Source organism: Cyanistes caeruleus, chromosome 4 (genome assembly GCF_971803275.1).
Source record: "Cyanistes caeruleus chromosome 4, bCyaCae1.hap1.1, whole genome shotgun sequence".
Lineage (NCBI taxonomy): Eukaryota > Metazoa > Chordata > Aves > Passeriformes > Paridae > Cyanistes > Cyanistes caeruleus.
Genome location: NC_141704.1, coordinates 12,487,524 through 12,506,469, shown reverse-complemented (window position 1 = coordinate 12,506,469; position 18,946 = coordinate 12,487,524). Strand labels below are relative to the sequence as shown.

General features: G+C 36.8%; 1 protein-coding gene across 19 annotated transcripts in view; it reads left to right on the top strand.

Annotated features, from left to right (window-relative positions):
* Window positions 1-18,946, top strand: part of NAPEPLD (N-acyl phosphatidylethanolamine phospholipase D) — a 32,218-nt gene that overhangs the window by 7,991 nt on the left and 5,281 nt on the right. For 14 of the 19 annotated variants that reach the window (XR_015286113.1, XR_015286111.1, XR_015286116.1 and 11 more), the window contains 3 exons: window positions 9,933-10,245; window positions 15,970-16,616; window positions 17,537-17,651. Coding sequence is in view for 8 of the 19 variants with exons in the window: in XM_086886668.1 (XP_086742794.1) it covers window positions 9,933-10,245; window positions 15,970-16,616; window positions 17,537-17,651 (1,075 nt within the window). In the remaining 11 variants the exon portion in view is untranslated. Of the gene's footprint in view, window positions 1-3,090; window positions 3,156-9,932; window positions 10,246-15,969; window positions 16,617-17,536; window positions 17,652-18,946 lie in introns of those variants that run through there. The other 5 variants (XR_015286119.1, XM_086886673.1, XR_015286109.1 and 2 more) reach the window with 3 other exon arrangements.

Here is an 18,946-nt window from a genome sequence, read left to right as displayed (position 1 = left end):
CTAAATGGCGATTTTGAAGCAAGTTTTTAGTTTGAAAGGAAAGTATTATTTGTATTTAAGTATTTTTTCTTTAATTTTCAAACTGCACTGACTAAAGTGGCATCAAAATTAAAGATAGTGACAGGAAAACCGCTTCAGTTTTCTGGCAAAAACCCCTTAAAAATAGTATTTTTTTATTCATAGTAGCATCTGTATCAGTTAAGAAAGTAGAAAGCTTATCTTATTTTGTAGATAGCATTTTGAGGAAGACAAGAATATGATTCTTTTTTCTTATTAATTCAAGAATTGTTGCACCAGTTGCTTTCAAAGTACCCCAAAAATTATCTCAAACCGAAATCCTATTATAAAAAATAAAGGCAAATTTTAATACTTGGAGGTTAGAAAGCCCTGTTTGAGTTACGATGGAGAGCTGGTTTTGAGAGAGGTGGAAGTAAGGGATGACAGTGAATCTGTTCAAGTATAAATAACAGTTATTCAGCTCCTACTTGGCCTCAAATCAAAAGAGATGTGAAGTCTTTTTAAGAGGAAGCAATCCATTATTATAATTTTATTCTGTTGCATTAACTATAAGTAGATTTGAGGAATAACCAGGAGAAATACACTATTTCCTCAATCTTTACAACCTTGAGATTGAGCCAAAACTGTTAACTCTTCATTCAGAAATAGCTTTTAAGTTATTTTCAGCAAAAAGGAAGGCACTTATTTTGTCTGTAATGAGAAAAACAGAAATACTGATATATTAATTAGTGTCTTTATATGTAACACCTGCAGTGAAATTATTTTTGCTAACATCTCTGAGTCCTTTCCTAATCTCCCTTTAAGTTTTTTCTGTCTATTGCTTTAGTAACTTCATGGGTTGCACTGTGAAGCCCTACTTCTAATACATTCAGAGCCAGGACCATGGAAAATTACTTGATCATCTTGTGCCTAAAGATTTGATTAAAAAGGATTTTTCTGTAAACTAAATGTTGCATTTAGGTAAAATATTCTTAGAAAATCTAGGAAAGAAGTTAGGTGTTATATACTCTTTGCATGTAACATCGTGGTGTTTAGCAGCTCTGCAAGGAAGGGGTTGTTTGGGTTTGAATAGCCTACAGTTGAGCCCAAGCAGATAAACCTGGCAAAGCTGTTCAGGAAGGAGAAGTGAGCATTACCACGTGACACTGTGAAAACACATCATGTCCCTGTTGTGAAAAACAAAGTTTGATAAGATGTGTGAGTGAAAAATTGAGTATTAAAGACTTTCTGTCAAGAGTTACTTCTTCTGTAAGACCTGTTACTGTGGCTGGAGCTGGAAGTCCTACTGCCTGGTGTGTAAGGCTTATGAGAGGATAACAGGTTTTATTAAATCTTAAAAGATTTGGAAATATTTTTGTCATACTTTGGACTGGTTTTTGAGGGAAGGTTTCAGTAATATTCAACCATTTCTAGTAAGAATGTGGTAATAGCAAGGTGTTTATGTGTGTCTATTCAGATGTGTTTACATGAAACACTTTGTCTTCTTAAAACACCTACATACTTAGGATGGTGCCTTAAAAATTAGTAGATCATTTATGTTTGTGTTGGAAGTATGCCTTGACTGTTCCATAAGAAGAAAAACCCAAACCACACAATTTCTAGTATTAACACTTCTGTTGTTGACTAAAGACCAAAGCACTTTGCATTTCTTTTAGAGTACACGAAGGCATCATGACCTAGAGTTGTGGGGATGGAATCAAAGGCCCTTTGTATATTGGAAAAAAGGGTGTAATGAAAAACATTTACATATTGTGATGTTTCCAGTTTCCTTGAGTATTGATCTTTTGCTGTGTCTGTGTACCGTCTCTTGGAATTTCTTCTTAAAATGTATGTGTTCTGGTTAAAGAACCATAAGGGTGCTGTATTGGATGTTTTCTGGCTTTCCGGTATGAAGTTTGGATGTTCAAAACTTTCATTATTTGGAAAGGCTGGTGACCTTTTGGCTTAACTCATGTTAAAGTTGGTCTTTAAACAGGTGCATTCAAGAAAAGCATCTATTTCAGTAAAGAAAAGCTTTTCACTTCCTTATTTTAGCTGACCTGGAAATGATTTGCTTTGATTTCAATAAATTTTAATTAAAATGTTATAAATATTCTGTAAAATTCATGTATGTATAGGGCGCATGTACATACATAGAGGGAGAGAGAGAATGTTGTTGGGACAAGAAAAGTTGATTTTATATTGAAAATCAAATAGAATAGAAAGAATTCAGGGAAGTATTTTCATGTTGCAGAAAAATTACATTGGACCCAATGTGCTTGGACTTCAAACTGAAAAGAGGGAATCAAAATAGAAAAGCTTTTAAATATGAATATATACAAAACTTTATGACTGTCTATTAACTTAAAATTGAGTTCTTGGGTGTTGCTGCACTTCCTGGACAACTGAGGTTTTACAGGGTTTTAAAGATTATTCTTGGTGTGAGTTTAGAGGAAGTTTGCATAGGCGTTTGTTCCTTTCTGGCATGGGGAGACAAGGAAAAAGAAAATTAAAAGGCTTAGTAAATGAGGTGGAGATAGCAATTGCACACATTAAAGTGCCGGAGGTGATGATAAATGAACTTTAGATCCTACTTTGCCATGTGGATTCCATGCATCAAAGCTTTAACGTGATTTCTATGTGTTTTTATGGAAACATAAAAAGTTATTACATTGCCTCTCTAACCACATGCTACAAAGGAAATCAGTTTTCTCCCACAGCATGTTCAAGTGGAGCCTTAATTTCATTACATGTAATAGCATTTGGGTTTAGTCATATCTAATTAACATGAAGATATTAGATGGAAAACCTTTACCCTTAGGATGGAGTGTGAGCTTTTGATATTTTAAGGTTTTTTTTAGTTAAGAAAAGTGTATGCTAACAGCTTCAATGGCACCATAACTTAAAATGCAAACTCCAAGACCTAGAAGCTGTTAACACACTGGAGTGGCTAAAGTGTGTTTTTAAATGCTGAACTTCAAAGTTTGTCAGATTTTTCTAACAGTAAGCTCCATCCTGGCAAGGTGTACCTCTGTCAATAAGTAGAGTCACATCAGTAACCAGCTGAAACTAATGAACTACTTGTTTGCATAAATAGTTACACAAGGGCAGTTGTGCCAGAATGCTAAAGCTGGGCTCTGGATCCTGTAGGTGGCTTGGTATAAGTTTCATGTTTGCTCTTTTGGAAAAGCTTTATCAAAATTCTGTCTAAGTGTGAAAGGCCATCCATGGAGATTGTAGTTGTTGTTGGAATCCATGACTTACCTCTACAGCTGTGTGGATATGCTATCTGCATTTGTTTTTCTGTTGATTTAAAAATTGTCTGCATTTGATTTTGACCTGGGTATTGCCTTCTGTACCATAATACAGCTGTAATTCACAAACCTTGTTTCTTTGTGTGTCTGCCTCAGACCTGAAGAGCAGGTAAGAAAACTTTGATTCCAGCTCTTGTTCTTTCAACATTCTTCCCTATAAATTAACCAGTCATATGAAACTAGTTGTTTAAGGAGAGCAAAGGAAAGCAATTTCCTTTCTGGTATGGGGAGATTTGACTCTAGCTTTCCTTTGGTGACTGCTTCAGCAATAGCACAGAATTACACTCCTCTTGTGCTTAATCATAATGATAGTCTAGGCTGCTCTTTCAAATGTGATGGCCACAAGCCAACTTTTGGGTTCTTTTGTTCAAGACTGCAGTAAAAGATGAGGGTAGAGCGGAAAAGAATTTATTTTAAAGGCCTGTATCGCTAAAGAAATTAGCTTCTGGGTCTGTCATCTCTGTTCTGCTGCGTGTCCCCTATTCAGGGGTCACAACCTGAATAGAATATGCATGTAACAAAAATCTTCTATCATATTATCTATAGATCATAGACATGTTTGGGGACTGTGGATTGTCCCTGTTCAATATGAGCAATCAGGTGGGGCACCTGGAAACAAAGGGAAAGTAGTTATATATTGTCCCAGATCCATGTCCCAGGATCTTTATTCAGTTGATACAATGCCCGTAGCTGGTAAGATTTAACCCAGCCTTGGGAAATAATTTGCTCCAGGGACTACTGATAGGCCTGACTCTAAAGCCTATTTGCATTTGTATCCAGAGGCATGTAAAGGTGTAGCTGATAGACATGAATAACTTTCTGTTGGTTTAGTTCCCTGAATGAATACCAACAAAATAGAAGTGGAATGTGTAGCAATGGGAGTGGGCTGCCTTGTGGGTGGTAGGTAGCTATTGAATGTGCTTGGTTATAATATGAAACATTACTATCTAAGGAGGTAAATGGAGAGTTGCAGCATCATCAGTACTAAGCATAAATAAAACTTTGGAAGGGAATAGATTGAAAAGGAAAGGGTAGGAGGAATTGTTGTATCTAACTTGGTATGTGTAACTGAGCTACACAGTGAATTCTAAATGGAGGGTATTTAATTAATTTTTTTTTTTAGGCCAGTGCTGGCATAAGTAGTTTTTGTTTACAACAATATATTCCTATTCTCACCCTTCCCTGTCCTAACGAGTTTGTTGGTATAAACACTTGCATGGTTGCTCAGTGATGCAGGTGAAAATTAAGTGCTTCTCTAGGGATGGTAAGGTGAGAAGTGACTATCAGGTAGATTAGTTTCTTAAACAAGTTCACCATGTGGACAAAGGTATTTGTTTTGACAAGCCTCAGTGAGTAGTGAGGGCAGAAATGGATTGGCTCATGGTAGTGGCTGCTTAAGTAATACAGCTAAAGAATAGGCCTAACAACAGATGACGGTAGGTAGATGCCTCACCTTTTTTTTATTTGTAGCTAATATTATTTTTCTCCATGATGTCTAAATAAAACTTGGCTTTGTTTTACTGTTGATCCTCAAAGCTAGAGAAGAATGTTAAAGGACTTACTCTAATTCCATGAGGCTGTTTATGGAGAGAGCTATTCCTTTTTCTGTTATCAACTCTCTCATTAATCTTTCTTGAGTAGTACACAAGGACAGTGTAGAATCAGGATATTTACAGATCTGTTGAATGAAAATTTTGACAACACTGGTTGTTACTAGGGATTTTTAACGTGATTTGAATAATAGACGTATTCTCAGATCAGCTAATGCAAGTTTGAGAGATCTTTGTGTGAAATCCTAGTAACAAGAGCATCTGGAATAATTGCTGGTGCAACTGCTGTGCAGTGATAAAAAATAGATATAGTGAAAGAAAACTTCAAGATGTGTAGCAGTATGTGGTTCACAGAAGGCTCAGGTTATTGTTCTGGTAAGTCTACAATGATAAGATGGAACAACTTGAAGTACTGCAAAATGAAAGTTTAAATGCATTCAGAATTTTCCAGTCTCAAACTGTTCATTAATTAAAGCAGCCAATTTCAGACCTGGAGGAAAAATAAAAGCAGAGCCAAAACTTAGCTGGCAGTCATTTGATAGTAAAGCTTGTGGGAGCCAATTACTTACATGGTCCCTAGCATTTGCAAATACCTTTCCTTCTAACTGAAACAACTTTTTGTTTTATTTCAAGCCAAAATGCATGGTTTTTGCAGTCATTAAAAACATATATAATGAAAGAAAACTTCAGGGTTGTGTAGCTGTATATGGAGAAAGCTTAGTCTTGTTTTGGTGAGGCTATGGTGGTGTGAGATTGTTGGGAACTGTGTGCTGTCTCTTCTAGGTGATCATTACTGCAGCCTAGTCCTGGATGTAGTTTACACAGAGAGACGGTGATTAAAAATGAACCAAACCCTTTATTTCAAAAAAAAAAGCAGAGAAATGAAAGGTATTTGGGAAGCTATAGAATGTTTACCAGGCAATTGTATAATTTTGGGGAAGTTTTTGTATTCCAGTAAAACTTAGCTTCATGGTAATTCCTAAACTTTCAGGCCTATGGATTTGTTAAATAAGGACCACATTTCTGTGTAGAAAAGGAGTAAATCTGTTTTGGCCAACTTGATGCTTAGTAGCGCATTGTGCATAGCTCTGTGATTAGTAGAGGGAACTACATCCATTTCCATTATGGAGCAGCAGATGTTAGAGGAGACTGGGTGGAAAAGGCAAAGACAATAGATTTTATGCCTGCATTCAAGTAATTTGGCTTGAAGCTCTGCTTTGTTTAAAAGACCATTTTAAAAGAAAAATTATAACAACAGAGTGTTTCTTGTAATGTTATTGTATCCTTTTTCAAATCTTCTTTTCAAACAGAGAATATTAAAACATTTAGTTAAATTTTTGTTCTTTTCCTAAATAACTACAAGGCTTAAAGTCAAAATATTTGTATCCAAATTTTCAGTTATATAAGCAATGCTAAAATAAACCATTTACCCAAAGCCTGTTGTCCTAAGGGCTGTATCCTGTTTACAGGTGTAAGCCAGTTTAGTGGGATTTCAGACATGGATTTTCCATGCTGTGTCTTTCCAGATCTACAACTTTGCTCTTCCTTTGTGGATTACGAGAAGTGCCTTTGTATTTGATGTTGGAAAACCTGATATGTGAGCCCTGCATTTTGATTCATGTTAGACTTTGTCTTATTCATCAGCCGGTGCTGTTCTTCCCCTTTGTCTAGAATACTTTCTAGCCTTGTGGACTTGGCATGACTAATGGTCTTCTTTAGGAGTTTGTATGTCTTGGTCCATTTCCTCTTCTGAATTCAATTGAAAGAGTAAAGCACCTCTGAGGACAGAGAGAGGGTGGTTGCCTTGTGTCTCTCCTGAGCCCCTCTTACAAATGGTGTCAGTGAACTTGCCCTCTGTTGGGGGTAGGTGGCCTCACCCTGAAGGATGGGTTCCATTTGCCAGGAAAGCTGTTTAATGATTTTATGTAGTAGTTTTTCTTTATGTTTAAAAGTATTAAAAATTTAAGTATTAAAGTGTAGAACTTTACATAACAATAAATACTAGGGATGTGATCCCTTCCCTCTGTCCCTCCGAAGTGAACAGAACTCTACTCCAGTTTGATTTTTGTATCTCTATAGCTCATAATTTTTGCTGCCATTGAAGTGCTTAAATTAGTTTTTCAAGTGTCAAACTATTATTTTTGGGTGGGAAGAATTTAGGAAAGCTAGTTAATTGATTTAGAAAATCAATTGATTTCTGGTTGGGTATTTTCTATTATTTAAAGTACATCTGCCAAATCTCCTTATCTGTAGAGAAATTATTTTGCAAAAAGCATAAGACTCTCCTTGGACTAATATTTGGTTGAGTTTTATTTTAAGCTAATGATTTCTGGCTTTCAAGAAATTATCCTCATCTATATAAAAAGACTATGTCATGAATACTGTAGGATATATTTAATCAATTTAGATGGAACAAAAATGATCTGGCAAGACTGATACTTCAAAGGAATCTACAGTTCATCAGGAAAACTTTAACTGATTGTAAATGTGTCCCTTTCTTATGCATGTAAAAGATTTAAAGTATTCTGTGAGCACTGAGGTCTTTTATCCCTTCAGTTGCTTATGGAATACTAATGAAAGTAATGTATGTGCATGATGTGGAAAATATGTTGGCAGACAGATAGATACCTGCAGTGCCTTAAATGCTTTGGCATTGTCTTTATTTAATCAGCACAGTTGATCCCTGCTTCCCCTAGGGGTTTATACTTTCAGAATAAGATCAAAGGTTTATATGAAGATTTAAGCAAAAGTCACCTATTTTAGAGATGAATGAATAGATAAACAGAAGCTTAAAAATAAAACTTAGGCACCCCAGTCTCTAATATAAAATGTCTTGTGGGAGTAATAATTATGGTAGTTATATGTATTTAAAAAATCAGACATCTGACATGTTAAAAGAATAATTTCCTGGAATTAAGTACCTATCTGATTAAACTTTTGTGATTTGTTTTCATGATGCTTTCTAAAAGAGTACCTGTTTTATGTTGTGTCTGTGTGCTTTGCGAAGTTAATAAACTGACTTGGAATTGAAAATGTTCTTTGAGGAATGCAAAAGACAAGCCCCAAGCCTTAAATTAAAGTAACAGTTAAAATATCCTGTACCATTTTTTGGGTATTCTGTCTGCCTTTTTGTGGCACTGATTCTTTGTGTTACCATTTACGTCTGCTTAATATGCTATAGAGCAAGTTGAGTGTTTCATTGAAGGCTGATGCCAGTAAATGTTTAGTGAAATAGAGGAAAAAAGCCTAGAAATATCAACAGATAAATTTAAATTATGATGCAGATATGGTATCCTAATGCTAAATAGGAAATACATAAGTGGAGTGGTTTCAGTAAAACTGTAGGGAAACAGGTGTTTCAAAGCAATTACATAAAATAAGATTGTGATCAGGGGAAAAAAAAAAAATCTGTCAGCCATGTTTTCTGAATGCTGTTCATGTTTTTATGTTAGAAATTAATTTTGATGTGTTAGTATTTTTTCTCTACTGTATGGCACCATAATAGTTACTTTAAGAAAATTTCACAATATTTATCAATTGTTGTATTCTTTGCAGCTGATACTATACTAAGTGTTTAGTTGTCAGCTGCTGCTGAAATAGCAGAAATGGACTCTGCGTTTGAAGTATCATCAGCATTTGGGTTCAGTTTGCTGACACACATGTGTAATACCTTAGCTGAAATGTTTCAGTGAACAATATATTTAATTTTCCCCATGACTGATCTTACAGGGGGCAGAGTGAGTTATGTGATTTCTAAGAAAACTGAGCTTCAATTCTGTTCTCTGACAGTGTTGTTTGCATGGACTGGCTTGGCTACATCAGCCCAGTGCTGAGTGTACAGCTGAAACCTGAATATTTGAGTTAGTGAAACAGTAGATAGGCCAAAACATGTGGTGGAGAGTTTTCCATAGGACAAGTTTCACAATTTGTTATTAAAAATTATTCCTGCACCTAAGATGTAAATAGTGCTGTCTATTCATTACTAGTCATCTTCCAGTTTTAATCAGGTAGAATTTGTAAATGCCAGGAAGTTGTGCACTCATTAAAACAGCAACAATTTTTTTTTTTAAAGTTCATTGAACAGTGTACAATACAATATTTACATTGAAAGTAAATATAGAAATTGAAGCATTTAGATCCAATTTAATTGCTTTGGCAACTTCTAAAATAAAATAGGGTTTTTTTAATTTGGGTTTTTTACCTTGGGTATAATTTGATTATATTTGTAAATCCTGCAACACTTAAGTGAATAAGAGAATAAGATACTCTAACTACTGAGTTTGGAGTTTTCTAAAAAGTGTATCAGAATCATGACTTCATATAAATAAGTTTTTCTCAGTTATTTTCTCACTTTTCTATATTTCATTATGGAATTAAGAGTGAACATTGTAGCTGTGATTTATAATACTTCAATTTCCTGTGACCTTTCACCAGTCAGTTCAGCTAAATGTGTATCAAAATTGTATTTGAAACAGTTACTTGCCTTAATTGTAATAAACTTTTCATTTGTTTTATACAAAATACAAAACAGTGACAAATATCTTTTGTGCCCTGAGTTTCCTGCATGAGTGTTGTTGGTATAAGTAAAGTGTTAGTAATGGTACACAAGACTGCTGTTTTTACTACAAAACTAAGTCACTATTTAGGCAAATCCTAAGGTACAGTATAGTTCCAGTGTCTCTTGCACAGACTTGCAAGATTGTATTACATCAGACAGTAAATGTCATAAGTTTCAGGAGGAATGACTATTCTTCCAAAATGTAAATTAAGGAACCCTTCCCCCTCACTTTTGCAGTTGGTAGATAATAGTGTTAGTATCTGAAGCTGTGCATTCCAGGGAGTAGAATTCAGCCTGAACTACAAAGAGCCCTCATGACTGCTTGCCACAGCATGTTTTTGAAGTCTTTTGTGTAATAGAGACTGTTTTAAAAGCATATTTTGATGATAAAAAAATACAGTAGATCATAAAACAAGAAAGGTGGGCTTGTTTCTAATGTGTGTGAGAACATTCAGTCTTATGAATGTTGATGCTAGACCAAGAAAATACTGATCAATTTAAAATTTGATTTAGTTCTCCTGAAAAAGGTATGGATAAGAACACAGATGAAGAGCAGCCTTCAACTGCCTGTAACCAGTACCCTAAAGAAGCAGTGAAGAAACGTCAGAATTCGGGTCGAGGTTCCGGGAGCAATGATTCGTCCAGGACCTTCAGGAAAAGCTTCAGACTGGACTACAGATTAGAAGAGGATGTAACTAAATCAAAGAGAGGCAAAGATGGGAGATTTGTCAACCCATGGCCAACATGGAAATCACCAACTTTACCAAACATTTTGAAATGGTCCTTCATGGAAAAAAATAACAGCAATGTGCCACGCTCAAAGCAGGTGAATATTTCCATGTTTTTCTTTTGTAATTAAGACTGCTTTTACCTTTGCTCTGATCAATAAAATAGGACAGTTTCTAATTGATACTCATTAGGCATCTTCTAGAGAATTTTCTAAGTCTTACTTTTCTGATTTTATTGGCATTTTATTCTTTTCAAAAGGTGGGTTAATACTTTCTACTTCTTTAATTTTTGTCTCCTTGTTAGTTCCACATGCTTGAATTTATACAGCTCAGTTTATATTTATAAAACAAACAAAACAAATTGGCCCCCTAGCTCAGTCATAAACCAGTTAGTCATTTCTTTCTAATAGGTGTTCCCTTATGAAACATACTATTAACTTAATTTCTGTTGCATGAAATAACTTATTTCATGACATACCTAATTTTTAAAATTTTGCCTTTTTTTTCCAGATGTCAATTGAATACATATGTTGCATATCTTTCATGAAAATGTAATAGTTTCTGTCAGCTACTTAAGAAAATATTTACAAATCTATTTCTTCTGTTTCAGTACACCAGGAGAAAAAATTGCTTATGTTAAAACTAACCTGAGCAAGTATTTGTACTGAAACAAAGTACAGTGCCAGTTGACTGCACTGTTATTTGTTCTTGGTGAAATACTTTTGTCAGATATTGTATATAAATAAGGAGACAGGAGAAGCTTATTTTCCGTGAAGGGTAATGGGTACTGGAAAGCCATGGGTTATCTTTATGGTCACAGGAGGTATGAAGATGAATAAGTTTTGACAGAATTACTTCTCAGTGCATTTATGATGTGTTGACTGTACTTCAGAAAAGCTGTGCTGAAGATTGCACAACCAAGGACAGTATTTGTTAACAAGCAGGTGTTAATAATGCTTTTAAGCATGCAAGAAGGTATGCACAAGCTATAAATCTCACAGCCAGTGTATAGTAAAGAACTTTCCATTTTGTCTAATGTGAATTACCTGAGAAGGAAGGAATTCTATCAGTTTTATGGACCAGAGGGCCATGTTAGGCATTAACACATGATGGTCAGAGGTTTGGGGATGTTTAAGAAACAAATAATCTTGGCTGTAATCTAATAATGATAATAAATAATTTGACTTAGAAGCACAGCAAACTTATGTTGGTCTTGGGATCCCTTCCAGCAATTTACTTTTCAAGATTTGGTGTCTTGTGGTGACAACAGTTGAGTCAGTGTGTACAGCTTTCTAGGCTGCATTTTTGTGAAATTCACACCTGAACGTTTTCAGTTGCCTTTGACCACTGCCCTACTTGGTATGTGTAGAACAGGCTTCATGTCTTCCCAGTGCCAGTCAGAAACCTGAGTAGTGACTAAAGTCCCTTGAAGGCAGTGCTGAGGTGTACTGTGGAGTGCAGAGCATACAGCACTCTGATGGAGTGCAGAACTGCAGCACTCCCCTTTAATTTACAGTTCATCCCTACAATAAAGGACGATCACAAAGAAATCTACAAGGCACCATTTGGAAAGACGTCTCTGACTCAGTTGGGATTAATTGTGGGCTAATTTTATTTTTTTAGGAAATCTTTGAATTAGGTGCTCGCAATTATTCAGGAGTTTGGTGAAGTAAATCAGAAACAAAAAAAACTAGCTAAGGATCAATGAAATGCACTTTGGGAGTCCTCAGCCATTTTGATGCTTGATTCAACCAGTTTTGTTCTGCTCCTAAATCAGCCTGTGAAGTGCATCTGAGGTTGTTTAAAATTCAGACTAAGGGTTCCATACTTTATTTATAGGTGCTACTTTTCATGTCCTTTGAGCAGACTCCTGCTTCAGTTTCAACATTGAGTGAGCCTAGTGATGCCCTGCTATGCTGGGCAGGTTCAGTTTATCTGTACCAAGTACTTTGTGTATGTAAAAATGAGCATGTTAACCAGAATATGTGCTTGTGCTTCACTGTGGAAAAGCTCTATGTATTATAATTGTGCCTGATTATGAGCCTATATCATTATCCAGAATGCATGGACTTCTAGTATTTTCATTATAGGCTTTATTAGTAGCTTTGTTCAGTGCTTTTGGAGGATCTTTAATTATTAGTTGTTGGATCAGCAGTTTAAATTGTTCTCATTTCTGTAAAATCCTGTGGTATTCCAGTATGCACTAAGCACAAAAAATCCAAAGCTAATCAGCTAGTCTTACCAAAGCCTGTCATGTGTTTTTTCTTGCTTTGCATTAGGAGGGAAAGAAGAACGGGTAGGGGGGAAGGGACACAGCAGGAGGAATTTTTGTATTACTTGAGTAATGAAGACAAGACAGTGTTAAGCACATTTTATTTTTGTTGGTAGCTAATTTCACGTAATTGTTGGATTTCAAAAATCTGTTATAATTCTTCTAGTTTCAATATGTTTCTGGGTAGTCTGGCAGAGCAAAATGTATTATAGCGGGATGAAAGTTCCATAAGATACATATTTCATTCATTATATTGCTTTATCCTGCTGTGTGAGTTTAAAGTATTTCATGTGAAGTATACTACTAATAGAATTTGTGTTTGTTAGTATTGCTTACTGCTTTAAAAAGTGATTTTGGTGTACTTTTGTTAAATACTAAACAAAAAACCCAAACAAACTCAACCCCAAGCACAAATCACATACACTGAGAAGTAAGTATTTTGATGTGATTTACCATCACAGCTCAGCAACATGCCTGGTTTCTGATCTCATCCTCTGAGGAGTCATTGATTTGAATTAGAGGCCTGTGTATCACAAACCTGGAGAGCACAAGCTCTGTACCAGGTCCACAAGTTGCACTGCCTTTGTGCTCTTGGTTTGTCTTGAATTTTTGCTCATGAAATTTCATTTAAATAGGACAGGATAGCAGTTGTTTGAACTGTGCTATTTTCTATCAATCTTTCTTTATGTGTGACTTTTACAAATGCCTTTTATAGTAATTAGTTCTACCTTTCAACCAACTGTTCTAAATACTTGATAACATCAATCCCGGTGACATCCTTGTAAAGTCTTTATTAGTAGTGCAGATGTGTTGTGGCTTTAGGCAGCCAAGTCCCAGTCAGCTGCTCACTTCCACCCCCCACTGCTTGCACCCCAGTGAAATCGAAAGGGGAAAAAATCAGATAACTGGTGAGTTGAGGTAAAGACAGTTCAATAGGTAAAACAAAAAGTGCATGCACGAGCCAACTAAGAAATTTATTCTCTTTGCATGGGCAGGCAAGCGTTCAGCCATCCCCAGAAGAGCAGGGCTGCATCCCATGTAACAGTTACTAGGGAAGACAAGCACCATTTGCTCTGAATGTGCTCCAGCTTCTCCTTCTTACCCTAGATTTTACTGCTGGGTGCGGTGTCATATGGTATGCAATATCTCTCTGATGGGTTGGGGTCAGCTGTCCCAACTGTGTCCCTCCCAGCTTCTTGTGTGCCCCAATCAACTGGTTGAAATGCTATGTGAGCACTGCTCAGCAAGAGCTAAAACATCAGTCTGCCCTCAGGACTGTTTTCAGCACAAACCCAACACATAGCACTGTAGGTGCTACTGGGAAGAAAATTATCTGTACCCAAGGTAAAACTTGGTAAACTGTCTGAGTCCCACTTAAGAACTAATTTTCACTTCTGCCAATTGGCCAGTTTCTCATCCATTTAATATTGTTTATTAATATTGCATAATGCTAATAAAAGCTAATTTGTGCCAAATATCAGCAAAAATAAGTGAATTAATTTTGTTCTGAGAAAATTTCTATTTTAACTCTAAAACCAGCTACTTACAAAGAATATTTTTTCATAAAATATGTACTGACTTAAATTGCATTATGACAATTTATTAAGTTCCACATCTGAGTTTTATTTCTTTGATATAGTCTGATTTGTTGACTTAACCATATGTAATTTGTTGGTTTGTTGTAATTTCAGTTTTTGAGTATTATGTTAGTTTTGTGTATATTTATTTTTTTTTAATTGAAGTGTCACAGTATAACACCTCTGTGGTTCAAATTTCTGTGGCCAGTGTTGTTCCCATGTACTTAGAATGAAATAGAGATAAGAAAATGATTCTTCTTTCTTGGAGAAGCAGCCATTTATCTCAGTCTAAGACTACTACTTTTCTTGTATGAACTAAGGGGTTGTATTGTATTAACATTATAATCAGCTTTATAGAAGGTTATCTATTTCTCATTCCTGCAGACAGTAATGAAACTTCTTCAGTAAATGTGTCTTGTCCATTAGCTCTCAGAAAAAGAAATTTCATTAATATTTTATTATTTATAGCAGAATTGCAGGGGGATGGAGATGTGCGTGCTTTGTTTTTCCCAACATATGCCTTCCAAATCAATAAAATATTGTGGAGAAAGTAACTTCCCTGAAGCTGTCAGGACTGGTTTAGCAAGGCAGCTCATGGAATTCTAAACTGTCACAGCATCAGCTGGACTTCTAAAGGAGCACAAGGTCAGCTCTGTATAAACTCACTGATAGAGCTAATCTGTGCTAGGCTCAGAGATTGAGAGCAGCAACCATGGCAGGCAGAACTTGACTTGGAACCAGAAGGGCTGGGACATTTGTGATCACAAGGGAGAGGAGTGCCAGGAGACTAGAAGCTGTTCTAGCACGTGAAAATTCTTCTGAGGCAGAGTGAGTTCACACCAGAATTGTTTGGGAGGAGAGCCTTAGCCACATTGTGGCCAAGCTGGAGATGGTCAGGAATTCTGAGAAGACTTTTTAGTAGGTCTAGACTTCTTAGAAGACTTTTTCCTATTAAAAAAAAGCCTTTTTTAATAGGAAAGCTCTTATTTATTACACATAAAACTTCTGCATTAGCACTTCAACCAAACTGCAGTGAAGGGCATAACTGATTCAAAATGAGAAAATGAGTGGCTGTTGGCAGTGAGTTTCAGTGGTAATGTACAGCCATGGCCTCCTTTGTGCCAGCTTGAGGATACACACAAAGTCAACTTAGACCAAATCAAAATGAGAGCTCTGTATTTTTACCTCTGGATTAGTATTCAGCCAGATCAGTTCTCTGACCTGTCATACTCAAGTAGTGACTGCAAAACTTATCAAGCTGGAATAAGAGAGGAGGTGAGGGAACCTTTTCATAACCAAACATATCTAAGGAGCTTAAAGTTTATCTTAAAAATTATTTTGTTTTTTATATACATTCATTAAATTATTGGCAGGATGGGAAGGTAGAATTGTAATAGCTAACATGAGCCAAGTGAGATTAACCTTTGTGTGCTGCTTCTAGATGTAATGAGGACAGAGAGAGGGCCTGATAAAAGCCGGAAGAGTTTTTGTGGAGTGTGGCTGGGGAACATGGTGTTTTCTTTCATATGTGACTTACTTGTGCTAGGTCTTAAGAGGATGCATCATTTAGTTGCATAAGCTAAACTTGAGTATTTGTTAAGTAGCTCTGTGTGCGCGTGTATACATATTCTTTTCCAGGTGGAGGAATCCCTTCCTGGGATGTTGTTAGTGCCTTGCAGTGCTTTCATTGCAATGCCCCCAGACTCTATTAGGTCTCCTGGCCTGATGGGGTACTCTCTTTTCTTTCTTGACAGAGAAGTGTAAATGTTGGAAAAACCTAAAATGAAATTAGGAGGAAGTAGCTGGGAAAATGGACATTGAAAAGGCATCTCATGTGTGCTGCAGTTCTCTGCATAAAAACATAAAAAAAGTACAAGTCTTGACTGTATTGATTTGTGCTTTGTATGCAGTTTTTGTTCCATGGCCAAGTACATTCTGAAATCTCTCATGCATATTATGTTCTTTTTTGCCAGGAACTTGACAAAGAACTTCCAGTGTTACAACCTTACTTTGTTCAAACGCCAGAAGATGCTGGGAAAACAGGAGCTGGTATGCGAGTCACGTGGCTGGGACATGCCACGGTTATGGTGGAAATGGATGAACTTGTATTTCTTACTGACCCAATCTTCAGCCAGAGAGCTTCCCCTATTCAACTGTTGGGTCCCAAGCGCTTCCGAGGGCCTCCATGCACAGTAGCGCAGCTCCCCAAGATAGATGCGGTGTTGATCAGCCACACCCACTATGATCATCTGGACTACAACAGCGTGGCGAGTCTGAACGAACGCTTTGGGAGTGAGCTGCGCTGGTTTGTGCCTCTGGGGCTCCTGCAGTGGATGCAGAGATGTGGTTGTGAGAATGTGATTGAACTGGATTGGTGGGAGGAGAACTGTGTCCCTGGTCATGATGCGGTAACTTTTGTCTTCACCCCTTCCCAGCATTGGTGCAAAAGGACTGTGACAGATGATAACAAGGTTCTCTGGGGCAGCTGGTCTGTCCTGGGACCTTGGAATAGGTTTTTCTTTGCAGGAGATACTGGATATTGTTTTGCTTTTGAACAAATAGGTAAAAGGTTTGGACCTTTCGATCTTGCAGCCATCCCCATTGGAGCTTATGAGCCAAGGTAGGAAAAGCAGAGTTTGAACAAAATATGTAAATGAAATTAAATACTGATGACAAAAAATTACACCCAGAAGTTAAAATTGTGCACTTTGTTAAAAAGTATGTGTATGTGTTTTTGGAGAGTGTTTTTCTTCAGACTTAGGGACAGCAAGGATGAATCAGCAGTCTTTCTTCCCTTAAAAGTGTTGAGTAAAAATCTGGAATTAGTCTGTGCTTTTTTTTCTGAAACAGCATCATTTAATCCAGCCCAGTCCAGCGTATATCACTTGCTGCATTTTTCTCTTGCTTCAGTCTTTATCCTGGTTTTGCAACTTACCTGGAGACAAAGAGGACTTAGTTATAGAGTATGAAAGATCTGTTTGCTCAGGAGAGCAAACTTTTCTCATTTTGGAGAAAATGTTTAAATGATAGTACTCATATAATGCTGGAATGAAGGCACTTATGGCTGGGAAAAAGAGATGGGAATCCAAATAGCATGGTAAAGTTTTGGTATCTCTCAAGAATTTCCAAGTTCTCTCTTCTGTTTTGCTTGTTCCCTTGGGCTATCTCTGAAGCACACTTTTTTGGTGTGTACTGCTAGCACAAAAATTTTTCAGAGATGGATTTAAGGTTTTGGCTTTAATGCCTTAAGGCACTGGTGTAATATGTTCTTAACCTATTGAAAACAAAGATAAGAAAAAATCCTTCAAAAAGAGAGTACAGTAAATGAACTGCTGTTTGAAGGGTATGTTGGTATATGATAAGGGTATGTTAGTTTCCTGATCTGTGTCCTGTATGTTGTCCAGTATCTGTATGTTGTGCACACTTACGATTTTTTTGATTAGGTGAGCATATATTTCTTTTTGTTCTTTGCAATGGAAGTAAAGGAGAAATCTTGCACTGAATTAGGTGACACAAAAAAGTGGTTCTTTGTTCTGGTAGGTGGTTTATGAAATACCAGCATGTGGATCCTGAAGAAGCAGTAAGAATCCATATTGATGTTCAAGCAAAGAAGTCTGTAGCAATTCACTGGGGGACCTTTGCTTTAGCAAATGAGGTAAATTGCAACACTAAACATGAGTTCAGATTTCCAAGGATTAGACAGTCATTAGTGAAGCTTTCCTTGTGCAATTCAACCTACATATCTGTAAATGTAAACTTAAAATGTGAACTTTGTATGAGTGAAAAGTTCTCTATATAATGCTGTTCAAAACAATGCTTAGCTTTTCATAATCAATTACATAAAATATTTCCATGACTAAGAAAGTACAGAGTTATTGAAGCAAATGTGGAGGATTTCTGATATCCAGGTGCTGAGGAACAAAACAGATGAGGACACATGCAGTATTATACAGTGTTATGCTTTACATTATGCAGTAATAAAAACAAACTGAATGGTGTATCACTCGGAGACAGTAAGAACTGCATGCCTGTACCTCAATACAGTATTTCTTAATTACGTCAATCTAGTAAATATATAAACAGTATTTTTAACAGTTGATTCAAAGATAAAACCAGAAAGGATATGAAAAAAATTGAGTTATTCTGAGTGTTTGAGGTTTTTTTAATGTTTTATTCCCCTCTATGCCCCCCCCCGCCAAGTCCACGATCCTATTAGTCCAAGATCTAATAACAAGGTTATTCAGATACCTACACAGCAACTAAAAATGCAGTGAATAGGAAGTAACTACATTTGCTTTGATATTGTCTGGTAGCTGTTTTTCAACTTCGTTTTTGCATTAGTTGCACCACTTTATCGCCTAATTCATTCCTGATAGTGTCATCACCTGATCTGTCAAATGTTCTGTCCCGTCTAGGCTCCCTCCCTGCTCATCGTGCGCCTCCGTGGCAGAGCATGGAGGGAACATAGGGCTCTTGGATAAAACATTTCCCGTCCCCAGAGTGTGCAATAAATTGTGTTACTAGTGCCTGCGGCACAAATGTTACTGTGTATTTAAGAGCACAAAAATAGATTACTGCTGCTTGACGATGCCTTTGGGAAATGTAACAAATACACCGCGGTAACTTGAAGGAGCCGCACTGCCGGAACCGAGTGTTCGGACGGGAGCGCTGACAGGGTGGGTTTGCAGAGCGAGAGAAAGCGCCAGCTGCTGGCGGCCAGCGCTTCCTCCGAAGGGATCTATTGCTGCCTTGAAGGCGACCGAGTTCGGGCTGACGGGTTGAGCCTTGCTAGTTACTCTGGAGCTGTAAATCAGCGTTCTTATCGTTCAAAAACTTAAAATGAACCCAAACATTTTAATTTAGTAATAAATACCCTTCTCCTTCCCCCGTTTTTTAGAGAAGTGATTTTCTTTTCCCCTAAAAAATGTTGCAGTGGTAACTTTCCCCTCA